At 44.5% G+C, this 17,793-nt stretch overlaps 1 protein-coding gene across 2 annotated transcripts in view; it reads right to left on the bottom strand.

Moving 5' to 3' along the window:
* Positions 1-17,793, bottom strand: part of Dtnbp1 (dystrobrevin binding protein 1) — a 122,365-nt gene that overhangs the window by 1,692 nt on the left and 102,880 nt on the right. For both annotated transcript variants that reach the window (XM_059263109.1, XM_059263110.1), the window contains exon 8: positions 9,311-9,466. In XM_059263109.1, the coding sequence (XP_059119092.1) occupies positions 9,311-9,466 (156 nt within the window). The remainder of the gene's footprint in view (positions 1-9,310; positions 9,467-17,793) is intronic.

The following is a 17,793-nucleotide window of genomic DNA, read 5'->3' as shown; positions in this document are numbered from 1 at the left end:
GTGAGGTGGCTTGGGATAGATGTATTATGAACCTTGGGCTTCACAGACAAGGAGTTCCCTACAAAGTGAGCGGCAGCACAAATGAAAACCTAACAACAGGGAGCTTAAGGAAATCTGTGTCCAGAGACACTTCTAAGATGGACCAGATAACTACAAGTTCATGATTGAAATTGAGACTTTTGCACAAGGTGAGGATGAGAGCCAGGTAAGTAGAAAATAACTAGATGGCCAGGCAGATCTCTTAGTTGGAGGTCAGTCTGGTTCCAATGAGTTCCAGGCTACCCAGGGCTACATAGCCTTGTCTCAGAAGAAAAGATGCCTAAAGAAAGTCCAATTCTCCTGCCCCAAGTGCTGGAAGTCCAGGCATGTACCGCCATGCTTACCTACAAATGAGTGACCTGTGCAAAAGCAAAGACTATGAACAGTGTGGCATGCTATTGTGTTAAAAAAACTAAAGATGTTTTGGCACGCTTTCCATGGAAACCATAAACACAACAGTAGAACAGAGTAGCCAATGGTCCCACAGTGTGGTATGCTCATCTACTCATGATAAACAAGGACAGTAATGTGCTCAGAGGCCGAATTCCCAAAAGTGGTCAGTTGTGAGTCTTAGAAATGTACTGCAATTCCAATCAAACTTCAGACTGAGTTGATTGAAGAACTTGAAGCAAAACCAAACATGGTAAGCGGAGTGAGGTGGAGTCTAGCTTACACCAGGTGGCTTTGCCTCTGATGGCTCTCCTGTGTGAGGTAGGAGTTAAACTGCCTTTAGCTACTGCCTATGAAATCCTGTGGAACACCTTTACCCCACTTGAAAGCAGAATCTTGCCAACAACAATTTGTATCCAGGCATCACCAAATGTCCCTTGCAGTGAAACTACTACTTAATGAAATGTAACTGTTAGAAAATGACACTGCAGTGTCCTAATCTGTAGTTAGAGGTTTAAAACACAAATACAAGGTTGCCAAAGCCAGTCACCTTGAGAACTACTGTGTATCAGACAACTGTGAAAGTCAACATCCAGACTCAATGAAAGGAAGACAAGATAAGAGAAATAAACAACTTATCGCTGCCAAGGCTGATACTTACCTTCCACAGCCTGATGACTGTAAGGCCCTACTGCTGAAGAGACCACTAATGTCACTGAACATTGAGAAATCAGCTGGTGCCCAACTAGAAGCTTCAACCCTACTGACTAGCATTCATGGTGCTAGAAGGTACTTCTTATGTGTGGTGGTTTGAATAAGAATAGCCCCATTGCCGGGCAGTGGTGGCGCACTCCTTTAATCCCAGCACTCGGGAGGAAGCGGATCTCTGTGAGTTTGAGGTCAGCCTGGGATACAGAGTGAGATCCAGGGCAGGCACCAAACTATACAGAGAAACCTTATCTCAAAAAAGAAAAGAATAGCCCCCATATAGCTTATATATTTGAATATTTGCTCCCAAGTTGGTAAAACTGTCTGGAAAGAATTAGGGAGTATGGCCTTGCTGGAGGTTGTGTATCATTGGGGGGGTTTCAGATTCTCACACCATTTACTTGTGTGTGTGTGTGTGTGTGTGTGTGTGTGTGTGTGTGTGTCTGCCTCAAGCTTGTGGATCAAGATGCTCCATAACCATGCCTGCCTGTATGCTCCCATGCTCTCTGTCATTATAGTCATAGGTTCTAACCCTCTGAAACTGTAAGGCCCAAATAAACTTCTGTACGTTGCCTTGGTCATGGCATTTTATCACAGTAATAGAAAAGCATCTAAGACAGCACACTACAAGAGGAGGAAAAATAATTATCAGTATCACCCAACTACAAACCCAGTGACCTGCCTGCAAGATCTATTGGTGCAATAGAGGCATACATGTAATGGAGTAACCACCCACTTTTTGATTGGATACAAGGCCCGTTTCATATCTGACCCTGCTCAAGTGGGCCCACACCTAAAACTAGATAGATCATGGGCCTATGTAAGGGGAAACTGTTACCATTATTATGCTAAAGGGACATAGCAATAAAACAACTCCCAATGACATATTGCTATATCCAGAGATCAGTACCTCACTCCAGCTCTTATCAGAGAAGCTGCTTCTTGCAGTAGATGGGTGTTAACACAAATACAACTGACAATCGTACAATGTACATAAAGTGAGAGACTCTGGAGCACTCAGTCCTAGAAGGGATGTCATCAAATTCTCCCCGTCAAAATTTCGGGATCTATGTGGAAGAGGCTGAAAGAGTGTAAGAGCCAGAGGTGGTGGTTGACTTCAAGGAAACAGTGCCTTCCATTCACACATGGACTAGGACACATAGGAATTCACAGACTGTGACAGAATGTGTAAGATCTGCACAAGTTCAAACCAGACAAGCACAGGGAAGTAAAAGTGGACATAAAGTCCCACTACTAACCACGAAGCTAAGAAGCTATTTATAACTGACATCTTTTGGGAAATGGAAAATCAGTTTTCTCAAGTGTTACTGGGTACACGAACCACACTCCAGGTGTGTGTGTGTGTGTGTGTGTGTGTGTGTGCGCGCGCGTGCAGTTCTTGTTTTGGAATTTTATTGTCTTATTTGTTTTGTTTAGCTCTTATTTTTTTTAATCAGAGGGTGGGGGAAAGGGTGGGGAGAGAAACATGAAGTTGGGTGGTGGTATGGTTTGAATGAGATTAGACTCCATTGGCTCATATGTTTGCATGCTTGGTCCTGAGATGGTGAGCTGCGTGGAAGGATTAGGAAATATGGCATTGTTGGAGGAGGTGGAGCCTTGGAAGAGCGCACTGGGGGTGGGCTCTGAGGTTTCAAAAGTCTAGTCTGTCTCTCTGCCTATGGATCAGGATATAGTTCTCAGTTACTGCTTCAGCACCTACTGTGTACAGCCATGCTTCCCACCATGATGACAGAGTTAACCCTTGGGAACTGAAGCCAGCCCCCAAAGAAATTAAAGGCTTTCTTTTATATGAGCTGCCATGGTCATGGTGTCTCTTCACAGCAATAGAACAGTAACTAAGAAGTGGATACCATGGAATGGTATATTGCTGTGACAAGTCTGACCATGCTCCTTGTTAGTGGAATGTAGACTTTGGATTAAGAAAACAGTTGAACAATAAAAAGGGCAAAAGGAAATACAAAATGCACAATTTGCAGAGTAAAGGAGCACCAGGAAATGTAATGTTGGAGTAAAGTCCAGTGCTCAAGGAGATAAAAAGTCTAGAGAAGCTGGATGCTAATTGGAGTAAAGGGAATGGACCTCAAGACAAGACTCCACCAAGCTAAGCTTCCAACTTGTGAAAAGGAATTTAAGCAAAGCTTAAGCAGCACAAGAAACCATCAAAACTGAGAGCATATGCAAATTCAAGTCAAGGAGGCCTCAGCAAATCAAAAGAACTTGGCAGCTTCAGCTGTGTGGTTCGGGCTTTAGAATCAATAAAGATAAAGGAAAGGGGTTGTGGAATCTTCTTCCATGGTAAAGAAAAGCCACTGAGGTCAGGCTTATGTCAGAGGAATCCCTGCATGGAGGCCCAGTGAGGCCACTGTAATGAAGTTGCCCCAGTGAAGCCTGGATTGCTTGGAGACCCCAAATGTTGGAGATAGCAGTCATGGGATACCTGCCAAGGAGAGCTGCTAACAGGGAGTGGGGACCAGCCCATAGAAGTATGTTGCAGTCAACAAAGCTAGAGTTCTGAATAGTACTTGGACATTAGACATGGGGATACAGATTTTGGAGCTCGCCCTGCTGATTTTCTGTCTTGTTTTTATCTAGTATTTCCTGATTATGCTCCCTTCTGGAATGGTAATGTATATTCTGTGCTACTGTATGTTGAAACATGTAATCTACACTTTGACTTTATAGGGACTTAGAGTTTACAGATTGCCATGAGTCTCAAAAGAGACTTTGCATTCAGACTGAAAGACTATGGGAACTTTTGAAGTTGGACTACATGAATTTTGCATTATGATATAATCATATGCCTATGTGGCCAGGGAGTGAAATGTGGTAGAGAAGTGGGTGGATCTGGGAGGGGAAAGAGTATGCTCAAAATATACTGCAATAAAAATTTTTAATAAATAAATGAGCAATTAAAGAAATTAATGTCACTTCGTATTGATTAGGGGTAGAGGGGGATGTGGCTCTATGAAATGTTGACAAATCATAACCAGAACACACACAGCTGGGGAGCTTGTCAGCGGGTATAGCTATTCTGATAAGTAATTGACAAACTCTAGTAAACCTAAAGGAAAGCATGTCTCATGAAGTAATTACTCCCTGAAAAGAGGCAATTTTCAAAGTAAGGTCCCTCAGCTGCACCTTGAGCTATAGTGTCCATGGGAATTTGCTCATAATGCAACCCTGTGGTTTCACCCCTACACCTTCACAGTCAGAAACCCAGCTCTTTACTCTTAAAAAATGTACACAGAGACGTGTGAGGATGTCTGTGAAGACTAATCTTAATGGTCAGTTAAACTGGATTTATGAAGACACCTTTGCCCATGTCTCTAAGGGTGTTTCCAGAGAAGTTTAACTGAGTTAGGGTTCTATTGCTATGAAGAGATTCCATGACCACAACAACTCCAATAAAGGAAAACATTTAATTGGGGCTGGCTTACAGTTTAGAGGTTTAGTTGATTATTGTCATAGTGAGTGGCACTATTAGCAGGTGTGGCCTTGTTGGAGGAAGTGTGTCACTGTAGGGGTGGGCTTTGAAGTCTCAAATGCTGAAGATATGCTCAGTGTGGCACACAGTCTCCTGCCACCGACTATGGATCCAGATATAGAACTCTCAGCTCCTCCTCCAGCACCATGTCTGCCTCCATGCTTCCTGCCATGATGATAATGGACTAAACCTCTGAACTGTAAGCTAGCCCAATTAAATTTTTTCTTAAGAGTTGCTGTGGTCATGGTGTCTCTTCACAGCAATAGAAACCCTAAGACAGAAGTTGTTACCAGCGACTGGGGTATTGCTGTGATAGGCCTGACCGGTTTGGGACTTTGGGTTATGGGTTAGAAAAGCAGTGGAATGTTTTGATTGCTACTTAATGGGCCATCCTGGTAGGAACATGGAAGACCGTGTTGATGAGGATGATTTGAACTGTGGGGGTCTGGCTCAAGAGGTTTCAGAAGAGAAGAATGTTAGTATGTAGCCTAAAGACTGTTCTTGTGATATTTTAGCAAAGAATGCCTTGTGCCCTTCACAGCAATAAAACAGTTGGCCAGTCACGGTGGGAAGTACGGTGGTGCACAGGTAGACATGGTACCAGAGAGGTAGCTGAGTGTTCTCCATCTGGATCCTCAGGCAGCAGGAAGTGAAGTGCCACACTGGTCAGGCTTGAGCTTCTAAGACCTCAAAGCCTGCCGCCTAGTAACACACCTCTTCCAACAAAGACACACCTACTCCATCAAGGCCACACCTCCTAATAGTGCCATTCCTTTTAGGCCTAGAGGGGCCATTTTTATTCAAACCACTACAGTGGGTAGTTCTGTCTTGTGGTCTTGTGTACTGGGGTCTTCAGATGACTGAAAGGCAGAGAAGAGAAAGCAAGACAAAACCAGCTTCTGATAGGCCCACACAGAAGGCAGACCAGGTCTGCTCTGACAGGCCCACGTGGAAGGCAGGCCAGGTCTTCTCCCACTCAGCCCCCACATCACCAAGCTGCCGCCGGCACGCCCCTTCCCCTCCAGAATGGCCTCTTCAACTATCAATTGAAGTCCACCTTTCTATGTATTTCTGTCACTGTGAAGAGAAAAATAACTAATGCAATCTCCATGCCAGCACTGTTTTTAATAATCAAGTAGGAATAAGTACTCATTCATAATAAGTTGATTATATGTGTTCAATGTAAATAAATTTAAGTACAGAAATAGAGTTTGAACTGAGCAGATTATACTGATTACTCACAGGCCCTTCCAAAGCAAGCTATATGAGGTAACACCTTACTTCCAGAAAGTATGTTCTATTGTTTTGTCTTTTTATGGTGCTGGAGTTTGAAACTAGGGCCTCATACATGCTAGGCATTTACCACTGAGCTAGGTCCTCTGTCTCTGTAAAAACACACATTTGTGTATCACACACATCTGCACTCAAGGCCCATCAGGCCCTAACACACAGTGAGTAGTGAGTCTGTAGTGGCCCACCCTAAGGCCTCTTTTTTTTTCCCTCCCTGAACCACAGGCTTCCAACTTCGCCCTGGCTCTTGAGGTCAAAGCTGGGCTTGCACTATTTCCAGACACATTTCTGGACATAAAGTTCCATGGATTTAACTAAAGCTTCTGAAATGAAGAAAGTTCAGACTGCTATTTCTGATCTCATGGAATGAGTATAAAATGCCACATTCACTAAGGACATTTTTGTATGTTGACTGATGTTCTAACTTAAGCTTCACTTAGCTCCACCCTTGAGGTGAAGAACCTTCCTAAAGTAGGGTGCATGTCTGGGTAGGAAGTCTGCAGCTGCTCTCAACAGCCAAGGTACCAGGTCACACTGTTCAGAGGGCCCTTCCAATCTAGCTAAGGCCATTTTCTTCTGGAGTGCTTGCTTCAAAGACACACAGATTAGCAACATCTGACTGGTTTTGCTTTGTCTTTTTTCTCAACTATGAAACATATCCAAAGATGTTCTGGAAATTTGAAGAAAATTATTCTTGAGACTCTCAAACCCACACTAATTAACCCACTGAATTCTGTTGTGGGGTGTGCCTTCTCCTTGCCATGCACTAGGCTCCACAAGCCTCAGACTGTAGCAATACCTGGTTCTAGCTGGTCCCTAGGACCTCTGGAACTACCAGCTTCTGCTCATCATCCCATGAGGCTGTGTCCATGTCTCCCTGAGAATACAGAAGCATCTTAGGGACATTTTCATTTCCTCTTTGTCCCCTCTGGCCTCATATCAGCACATTAAGGATATGCTGGGCCAAACCGAACAGGGTGGAGTTCAATTTCTCAGCAAAAAGAGTTCTTACAATGTTGTCACAGTCCCTCTCGTCCAGCACACTGGGCACCTTGGCTATGGTGGGTATATCTGTATAGACTAAAAGGTTGAAATCAGCCCCCAAATTAATTTGTTGAAATGCTAACCTTCAATATGAGTACTTTGAGATGGGATTTTCAGGTAATTAAGGCTAGAGGAGGTTACAAGGACTGGGACCCAAGACAAGATTAGTGACCTTGTAAGATACACTAAGGACTAGAGATGTAGCTCTGAGTATTTGCCTAGTACGCTTCCAACACCAAAAATAAAGTAATGAAATTAAAAACAAATGAAGATGACAGAGTGCTAGCTCCCCGACACTAGCCATATGAAAGAACACAATGGGCTGTCCACAGAGCAAGAAGAAAACCATTACTGACATGAACCACGCTGTATGTCAGTGTAACAGCTGTGAGGAATGTCTTAAGTCCCTCTATGTTCAGTTCTCAACCTATGGGTCTTGACTCCTTTGGGGGGGGGTTGCATATCAGATTTTTATATTATGATTCATAACAGTAGCACAATTACAGTTATGAAGCAGCAATGAAATAATTTTATTTTTTTAAAGATTTACTTATTTATTATGTATATAGTGTTCTGCCTGCATCTATGCCTGCAGGCTGGAAGAGGGCATCAGATCTCATTATAGATGGTTATGAGAAACCATGTGGTTGCCGGGAATTGAACTCAGGACCTCTGGAAGAGCAGTCAGTGCTCTTAACTGCTGAGCCATCTTTCAGCTCATGAAATAATTGTATGGTTGGGGTCCCCACAGCATGAAGAACTTTATTAAAGGTCCTTCCGCAGCATTAGGAAGGTTGAGAAGCACTGCTCTCCATTATGGCAAATCCCTGGCACAAAGCTTCCACTTTGTCCCACAGGAGCCGCAGCAGGCCACTGTACAGGCAGTACCAGCAGAGTTACCAAACACAGTGTTCTGAGGAAAAACTCCTTGCCTTTCGAGATCAGTAGGTTAAATGGGCAAAAAGCAGACTCTTGAGAAAATGTTAAACCTCAATCCCATGCTATCTACCTGAGTTTAAGAAAGCTAACTCTGTGACCCTGAGCGCATACATCCTGGGCCAGCAGCCTCTCCGTATCACTGTCCTTCCTCATTGGGACAGCCTTTCTGCATGTGAACATCCAACTGGATGACAAGGAATGAAGAGGCTGTGACAGCTAAGTGAGGAGGAGCCTGACTGGGCAAGTGAGAAGAACAGAGAGATTGAGGAGAGAGAGGCTTCCAGGAGGTGATGGCATGCCTAGGACAGAGAAGCCTCAACTTGCCTATCTGTTACACGGGCCGACTGCACAGCACCTACCAGAGGGAACCACGAGCTGCCCTGTCCACCCTAGCTGCACCTCCAGAGGGAGGCAGTTCCTCAGGAGAGACAAGAAGGAGTCCTCCAGTGTCTCCACTTCCCCCAAGGTGTTCATTTATGAATCTGGACACTATTCCTCACAACACCAACTCAACTAGGGAAGCTATCAGAGTCCAGGTGGCCCTCCGTCCCACGCACTCCATACCTGCAGATGGAGAAGGGAGTTAGGACTGTGACAGCTCTATCTGTATTAAACATGTACTGGGAATGTTCCTACCCATTGTTCTCTAAACAGTACAGGCTAGCTATGAAATGGCACTTACTCCGTAGACAATCTAGTAACCTGAGGATGCTTCACAGTGCTTGGGGGACTCCATAGGTTACATGCAGTACACATTTTTATAGAAGGGATTTGTGTATCTTCACAGACGGGGTTCTGGAACCACATACTGAAGGATGACTTCTGTAATGGTATATTCTGACAAAGAAAATCAACTTTTAAAATATCTTTTTTTTTTTTTTTTTTTTTTTTTTGTCAACCTCCATGGTTAACCTGAGGAGCCTCAGGCATGAGAGCACTCACTCTACCATGGACTCCATCTCCAGCCCCTCAAAAAGTTAATACTGGGGAGAAAGTCCTATACTGATACTTAGAAGTCAGCTACAAAGATGTTGAGTCGGATACCAGTGACATAAATAGACTGAGCAGACTGGAAAGGACCACACTACAATCATAGGTAATTTCCTTTTTTTTTTTTTTTTTTTTCTGGCTCAGTCAAGCATTTGCTTAGCATGTATGAGCCCTGGGTAGACCCTGAACACCATAAAATAATAAAATATTTTTCAAATTCTGTATGAGCATAATTTTGTAACAAGTTATTTTTTAATTTTTCAACTAGAACCTAGAACTAAAGGAAGAAGCAAAACAATGGCACCTCAGACATGCCTGTGACTTTCGCTTTGGTTCTGGGGTCTAACCCCTGAGGATTACCCCCAGACCCCACTCCACAGGCAGCCCGGAACTGGCCCAGCTCACCTCGCCTGTCTGCGATCTGCAGGTAACCTGTGGACAGGTACTGTTCCATGTCCTGCTGGAAGGCTTCCTCAAAGAACTTCTGCCGCTCCTTCAACTTCAGTTGCTGGGTGTGCTCCATCTCCAGGGCCTTCTGCGTATGCTCTGCATCCAGTTCAGCTGAGGAAGCAGAGTGGTGGTGTGAGAGAGAGCTCCAGAAGGGACCGGAGGGGAGGCGGCAGACTCGGCCACAGAAGGCAGCCCACCAGCCTCATCTGTTGTACTGCTTTCTACCACCGGGTCCTTGACCCTTGTGCCCTCTCTGCTGCAGGGACCTCCCCGACACTGCCTGCTCTTCTACAGCACTAACTCCTCAGGTGACCCTCCACTAATATCACAAGAAGCTTTGGTTCCATCCCGGTGTTTCTACTAAATGGTCTGTCTTTTTCTTCCCTAGTAATTGTGTGTGTGTGTGTGTGTGTGTGTGTGTGTGTGTGTGTGTGTGTGTGTATGTGTGTGTGTGTGTGTGTGTGTGTGTGTGTGTGTGTGTGTATCCCCGGGAGTTTGAAGTCACCCAAGGTGGGTGCTGGGAACTGAAATCCCACTCTCTGTAGGAACAGCAAGTGTTCTTAAACACAAGCCCCCTCTCCAGCCTGTGCTCAATCTTTTGAAAACACAGGTAAAGCAATCTTTTGAAAACACAGGTAAAGACTTGAGTTCCTGGAGGACTATATCCATATTTCATTCTTTTTAATATCTTCTCAAACAGCTCAGTGCCTGGAACATAGGAAACCCTCAAGAAACACAATAAGAAAACAAATATGGAGCATCATTCAGCCTGAAAAAGAAGGAAATTTGGACATGTGCTCCATCATGATGAACCGTGAGAAGATCACATTAGTGAATAAGCAAGTCCCAAGTAGACGAACAACTGTGTGACCACACTAAAACAAAGCAGCTGGAGTGGTATCGTTCCAGACAGGGTAGAAGGAAGATGGATGGGGCGGGCTATCGAGTGGGCACAGAGTTTCACATTTTAGAAAGTCACGTTTTCAGGGTGGAAGAGGCAGTTCAGTGGGTAAGGTGCTTACACAGGCCTGAGGCCTGAGGTTGGATCCCCAACACGCACGTCTAAGCTGGGCATGGTGGTGCACTCCTGTAGCTCCTGCACTGCTAAGGGTGGAGAAAGGCAGCTCCTGGGACGCAACGCTAGCCAGCCTAGCTAAAGCTGAGGTTCAGTGAGACTCTGTCTCGGGAGGGGAAAGGGTTTAGAGACGGATGATAGTGCCATTTAAAAACTGGTAACATTTTTCAATGTATTTTACACAGTGGGAAAATGGCCATGTAGCCAGACTTGAGAAATGGCTCAGCAGTTAAGAGAACATACTCTTCCTCTTCCAGAAGGCCAGAGTTTAATTCCCAGCACCCACAAAGGGCACCTCCTAGCTTTCTGTAACTCCAGCTGCAGGGGATCTGGTGCCTTTGGGCTCTGTGGGCACTGGTGTTCAGATGCACAGAGACACTGTATACATAATTACAATAATGAATATTCCTTAAGAACCACGTAGCCATCACGGTGCTAAGGAAAACACCCCGTTTGGCTTTGCTATTTGTCACCCATGTGACCTGGCTAGTAAGTCAGTGTCCTATCTGAAAATGAATACAGAACGGTTACCCCATGTTGACACGTCTCTGCAATACCATGAAACACCTTCAGTGTGAAGGTGAGCAGTGTCCACACAAGGACAGTAAGTGGTTGATGGCCCACAGCAGACAAGCCACCAAGAACCCCAGCTCCTGCCTAAATCTCAATGTGGGGGGAGCCAGAGACCACAGCCCAACTTGTTCCTAAGGACAGATGTCTGAGATCACTGGCTGTGTCGGGCACTGCTTAGCTGAGCTAGAGGAAAACACTGCTACACGAACTGAAGACATGAACAAGGTCTTGTTCCGTCTGGAACGTCCTGATGCAATTACTGTAAAGATTCTGTCCTTGTTACATCATCAGCTGGTGACTGCGTCCCAGCCTAAAAGTGGACATGCACTCCCATGCGCTCTCTCTCTGTACTTCCCCTCCGCGCAGTCTCTCTGTCTCTCTCTGTCTCTGTCTCTGTCTCTCTGTGTCTCTGTCTCTCTCTCCCCTTCTAATAAAGCTCTAAAAGGTAACCATGGCTCATGATTCTTCCGCCACCGCAGTATCTAGCACCAGCCACTAGCGCCCCTGTCTACCCCTTCAATTACGACTTTCAATTGTATTTATTTATATATGTATTTTTAGGTACGAGTGCATATTTTTTAGGTACAAGTGCTCTGCCTGCATGTATACCTGCAGGCCAGAAGAGGGCAGCAGATCCTATTACAGATGGTTGTGAGCCATCACGTGGTTGCCGAGAATTGAACTCAGAACCTTTGGAAGAGAAGCCAGTGCTCTTAACTGCTGAGCCATCTCTCCAGCCCCAATTACGACTTTAAACAGAACTAACAGTACACAGCACAATGGCTATGAGACCTGCCTCTGTCCCCACGACTGCTCCAATTCCCAGCACCATCCTCTAAGAATGACAGACCTTAAAACTCGGTAATGGAGTTTATTTTTGATCGCACACCAAATATATAATGTCTTGTACTTAGAATACTCTGGGTTTTCTTGTATTCTAATCTACACACATGCCAGGAGTACAAACTAATGTTAGCTATGACAACACACAGGAAAGTAACCTTCCCCAGCTGCACACAGCTGGATGCTGTGTGTGCCCTCGCACTCAGTACTACTTGCTTATGTGTTCTTCCTGTTTCTAGTCACCTTCCTGCCACGCCTTGTTCACAGAAAACGGGCTCATTACAGATGCAGGGGTTACCTTCCCAAGCGGGGTCCTAGCCCATTAGCAGATGCTGGTGGGTTTCTGTCACACTCCTCTGGGTGACTGTGCTATCACAGCAACTGTGCGGAGTGGTTTGTGCAACTGCTGTCTGCCTATAGCCCATGCCTGCACACCTCTGGCCTTCCTGTCGGAGTGCCCTCTGAGTCCTGGGGAAGCCACACGGAAGCACAGCCCTGGAGGTTCTGCACATGTGAGGCAGCAGCGCACGACAGTGAAGACAGTGTGTCTACACCGGGACGCCCATGCTCTGGTAGACAACTCCAGGGTGCACTCTGAACACTCCAAGTCTTTGCTGACCCTGGCTGCCACCACCTCCTCCTTCAACACTGGCTCATCCACTGCCCTGCACACTCCCCCTGTGGTGAAATCCTTGCCATTTCCAGACCCCAGGCAGACATCTGTTGCCAGCTATAACTTGTTTAGCCTCTCCACGCTGCCACTTTATGCTCTACACAAGCGAGGTGAAAGCACTCATTCTGAAGGTTTCTGTCTGGGTTCAAGAGTGGTGGATTAACCACCAGCAATGCCACACTGGCCAATAACCAAGAGCTAATAGTTACAGGATGTCAATAACAGATTCTCAAAGAGGAAAGGTGGTCCCAGGCTACATGAGACATTCATTCCTTCTTTCCTCCCTCCCCTCCCTCCCTTCTGCCCCTCCCTCTCCCCTCCTGTTCCCCCACCCCAGACACAGACAGACAGATATTACCGAGAACCAGAATCAAGTATAGCACACTAAAATCATTCTCTCCTTCCTACTCAGGCTTCGGAGTTCGTCACCTTCCAGTGCCCCCAATTACAACTGCAGAGAGCTGTGTGCTCAGGAAAAGCCCGCAGGAAGAGGACACCTAGTCTTGTGTACTTCCACAGTCCACAATGTATCTGTTCGATGCCTGCCGCCTGCCGAGTACATTAGTGTACTTCCACTCTAACACATTAGCATGCTCCAAACACTTCAGAGCACAGGTAAACTGGTTTAAAAGAAGCAATTCCAAAACAAGCCATTCAGTCAAAGATCAATTTAGAAATTAGCAAAAGGGACTTAATTTAAGAAGACTGCATTTTAGCCCAGTCAAGACTGTCTACAGAGGAGTGAAGGTACCACTTTCTTGACTACTATGATGACCTAATGTGTCTCAATTACTGGCCCTATGGGTTTTCCTCTTCATTCTTATATTTGGAGGATATCCAATCATGTCTCAACCCCTCCAGGGGTAAGGTGAGGACAGTTTAGGTTATGAAACTTAAAATGACTTTTAAAAGAAGAAATCAGCTGGGCGGTGGTGGTGCACACCTTTAATCCCAGCACTCGGGAGGCAGAGTCAGGTGGATCTTTGTGAGTTCGAGGCCAGCCTGGTCTACAGAGTGAGATCTAGGAAAGGCACAAAGCTACCCAGAGAAACCCTGTCTCGGAAAACCTAAATAAATAAATAGAAGAAATCACAATTGCTGAGCTGCCAGGGAGCAAGAGTCAGCTCTGCTGTATTTGGTAAGCCGTGTCCTTGCCCTGTACGGACCCTGACATCATCCGCTGAGCTGTGTCAAGAAGCGACACAGATTAGAGTGTTGAGATGAGGACAGGGAACCTGGAGGAAAAACCAGTTAAAGAGCGTCTCAGTCTGACCAACAGAGCAAAGTCTGGCTCACAGAACTTCCCGGAGGAAAAGTGACCCCGGCTCGCTTTGAAGTTACCTGCTGCTCTGGGGAAGCAAAGGAAACACTAAGACTTCAACCTGCAACTGTGTCCAACCTTTAGACATCGTGACATGTTGTCACCTACAAAATTCAACCCTGACAACCATGCAATCAGATTACTCCTCCCAAAGCTTACAAAGTTCTAAGTAAGTTGTGTGTTAGGTTGCATTCACAGCTATCTGAGGCACACGTGGCCTACCTAGGGGAGGTTGGCCACACCAAACTGGGTTTCAAAAAATGGCTCCAAAATCCAAAAGAACAAAACAAAACAAAACAAAAACCTCAGAAAAAGGTACAACGGCTTTTCCACCAGAAGTCTGAAGCGGTTGCCTAACTCTGTTCCCAAGCCACACTCAGGTCTTAGCTTCCAACACTTTAGCACCATTATCCATTTCAAATGGACAGTTACTCAGAACACAGAAGGAGTCCATTACCATTTCAGATGCCATTATCAATTCATATTTAGGGCACAGGAGGAACAGATGTATGAAATTTACAAAAACTAAAGGCGCCATGCTCGTTTCAGGAGCAGCCGCACCCCACTCTGCCACTCAACACCTTTAACCGACTGTGACAAAGGACACTGAGAATGCCAATAACAGACAACCCCAAAGCTGCTACGGGGAGAAGATGGGAACACCAGAATCTAGACTGTAAAAAGAAAATAAATGCTGAACTAAATACGAGTTGAAAAAATTTTAGTGATTTTTCATTCAACATAATTAAGACTAAGAATTACCTTTTTTTTTTTTTTTTTTTTTTTTTGGTTTTTCGAGACAGGGTTTCTCTGTGTAGCTTTGCGCCTTTCCTGGAACTCACTTGGTAGCCCAGGCTGGTCTCGAACTCAAGAATTACTTTTTAAAAACTCCATAATTTACCTACAATTTAATGTCTTCATACTGTGTCAGGAAATACAAATTTCATAAAACTATTAAATACATGTAAGTGAATCACGGAGAACTGTGAAACCTGTTACTTTCTCCACACAATACTTCCAACACTGTCTTTTGGATTAAAAACTCATCAACAAACAGCTGTCAGATCCCAGGACCATTAAAGGTGAGAGCTGCTCACATCTTCATGCTTTGCACTTACCTACGAGTTTCGAAATGTAGTAACAGTATTTTATATAGTGAACATTTTTTGAACAACAAACAGCACAAATAATAAGAAACAGTGATGCAGCTCCATGGAAGAATGTCTGCCCAGCACGATGAGCCCCTAGGTCTGACCTCTAAGCATCAGGAGAAGCCCAAAGAACAGGGTGAAGTCCAGATGGTTTTAGCTCTTTGGGATGTACTGACTTCCCCTTTTTCTAGTCAGTTGAACTGCATAAAATTGCAACATTCAGCTTTTAAAGTTTTTCATTCTGAAATAATTTCAGATTCATAGCATATTGGCAAAAAAAATACACATACATCTTGAGTGATGTGGACTCTGGCAAAGTCAATGCTGAGCATGCTCGTAGACTGGATTAAGTGTCTAATGCCACAGATAGAAATAACGTAGACCTTGGGCCTCTCCCAATGCTTAGGTTTCACATAATTACGGTATGTTATCAAAGCCAAGAGCCTGACAGCAGAACACACAGAGCAGAGCTTGTTCAGATCCCCACTGTGCATGTACTCGGTGTATGGGTGTGCGCATCAGCAGCTCTGTGAAGGTGTACCAGCTCACAGCCTGTATGGCCTCTGTCCAGATACTCACTGCACATCACAAGACTCCTCATGTTGCTCTTCTATAATCTTCCCCCAGCGCTGATCTAGTCTCAAACCTCTAATTCTACTGTCACATAAAAGCCACACCAACACAATCTTACATGGCTTCTTTCACTCAGCCTGCTGTCTTGGGCTCATCTACACTGCTGCATGTACTGAAAAACATGTCCCTTATATTTCTGGGCATCTCTGTGCACCATTACTGGTGCTCACTGGGGTTCAGGTACCTACCTCCTCCTCCTTTCCCACAGCACTTCTGTCTATACCAAGTTCCAGCTTTACAGGAAGTGTTTCCAGCAGCTGTTGTTCTGAAGGTACTTTACAAAGGCTCCTGGATGTAATGCTGCTCTGAGTTACTTCCTGTCACATCTGGGCTTATTAAGCATATTTAACTGTACTAAAACTCTGTTCAGAAACTAAAGACTTTTTAGACTAGAGGACACACGAGACTTTATTCTAGTTTCAACAGTCTCTTCCGTGGTTTTATTATCTAAGGACAGCTGCATTTCCTTCCTTCAACAGCTCCCACTACAAGGCGCTTACTAGTTCGCTAGCTCACTCCTAAAGTCTTTCCTACTTCCCTGCCCCTAACACAAGGCATGAATACAAATTACCCTATGAGAGACCTTAAAAAGGATGTTCCTTGAACAGGATTACATTACATTCATTTTAAAAATATCAACTTCTGCCGGGCGGTGGTGGTGCACGCCTTTAATCCCAGCACTCAAGAGGCAGAGCCAGGAGGATCTCTGTGAGTTCGAGGCCAACCTGGGCTACAGAGTGACTTTCCAGGGAAGGCGCAAAGCTACACAGAGAAACCCTGTCTCGAAAAACAAAAAACAAACAAACAAACAAACAAAAATCAACTTCTGAACATTGCATTTCAATAGTGTTTAAAATTTTAAATGGTTATCTGGAGAGTCATCTAGAATGCTAAAGTTAATGCTTTTATTTTATTCATTTATCTTTTATGGTGCTGGGAAGGATCCTGGGCACTAACTCATGCCAGGTAAGTTCCATCAATAAGCTATACCCGAGCCCAAGTTAACACATTCTCAAACAGAAAGTTAAATAACGTCTTACAGAGCTTTACCCTACTTGGAGAGAGTAAAGCCACAAGAAATACATATCACCAAGTCAACTAACATTGTGTGTGTGTGTATGTGTGTGTTATGAAGTTAAATAATTCTTTTAAGAATTCTCAATTCACTTATTTCTATACGACATCATTCATAAATTTAGTTAGTTCAGTACACTTAGTAAGCACATTTGGCCGGGTGGTGGTGGCGGCGGCGGCGGATGGGTGGTGGTGGAGCACGCCTTTAATCCCAGCACTTGGGAGGCAGATGCAGGTGGATCTCTGTGAGTTCCCAGCCTGGTCTACAGAGCGAGTTCCAGAATAGGCTCCAAAGCTACACAGAGAAACCCTATCTCGGGTGGGGGTAAGAATTACATTTGTTACATCCTTTATAACTTGGTTAACAATTTAAAATATAAATTAAAATATAAAAATGTTTATGGTACTTTCTACTATCTTGAGAGGTAATGTCTTTAGCAGAGTAATATCAATAGTAAAAAGATTTAATTAATTTAAAATTTTCCCAACCTTGATAACTAGGTCTGTTTTTTATTTAGCTAAACAACATTTCCTGCTAGAGGTGCATGGCATTTAGGTTAATCTGCTTATGTGTAAGACAGATCATACTTAGAGTTCAAGTTATTATGTTTTATTTATAAATTATGAATCTAAATAATAATAATTTAAAAAGCCAGGTACATTGCCATATGCCTATAGTCACAAGCACTTGGAAGATAGAGGCAGAAAGGAATACAAGGCCAGTCGCAGCTACATAGTGACTATGAGTTAGCGTGAACTACATGAGCTCCTATCTTTAAAAAACAAACAAGCCTGGCGGTGGTGGCACACACCTTTAATCTCAGCACTCGGGAGGCAGAGGTAGGTGGAACTCTGAGTTCGAGGTCAACCTGGTCTACAGAGTGTGTTCCAGCACAGCCATGGCTACACAGAGAAACCCTGTCTCAAAAAACAAAACAAACCCCCCCCCCCCAAAAAAAAACAACAACAAAAAAACCAAAAAACCCTCCACAACAACAAAGGGCAGAGAAAGGAAAGGGAAAAAAGAAAACACTTCTTCTCATTCCTAACATCTGGGAGGAGGAAATGGCACAGTAATGGTCACTCTTCTGTGGG

The sequence above is a fragment of the Peromyscus eremicus genome, chromosome 5 (genome assembly GCF_949786415.1).
Source record: "Peromyscus eremicus chromosome 5, PerEre_H2_v1, whole genome shotgun sequence".
Taxonomy (NCBI): Eukaryota; Metazoa; Chordata; class Mammalia; order Rodentia; family Cricetidae; genus Peromyscus; species Peromyscus eremicus.
Note: the sequence above shows the minus strand (reverse complement) of the source record. Positions and strands in the feature narration are given on the sequence as shown.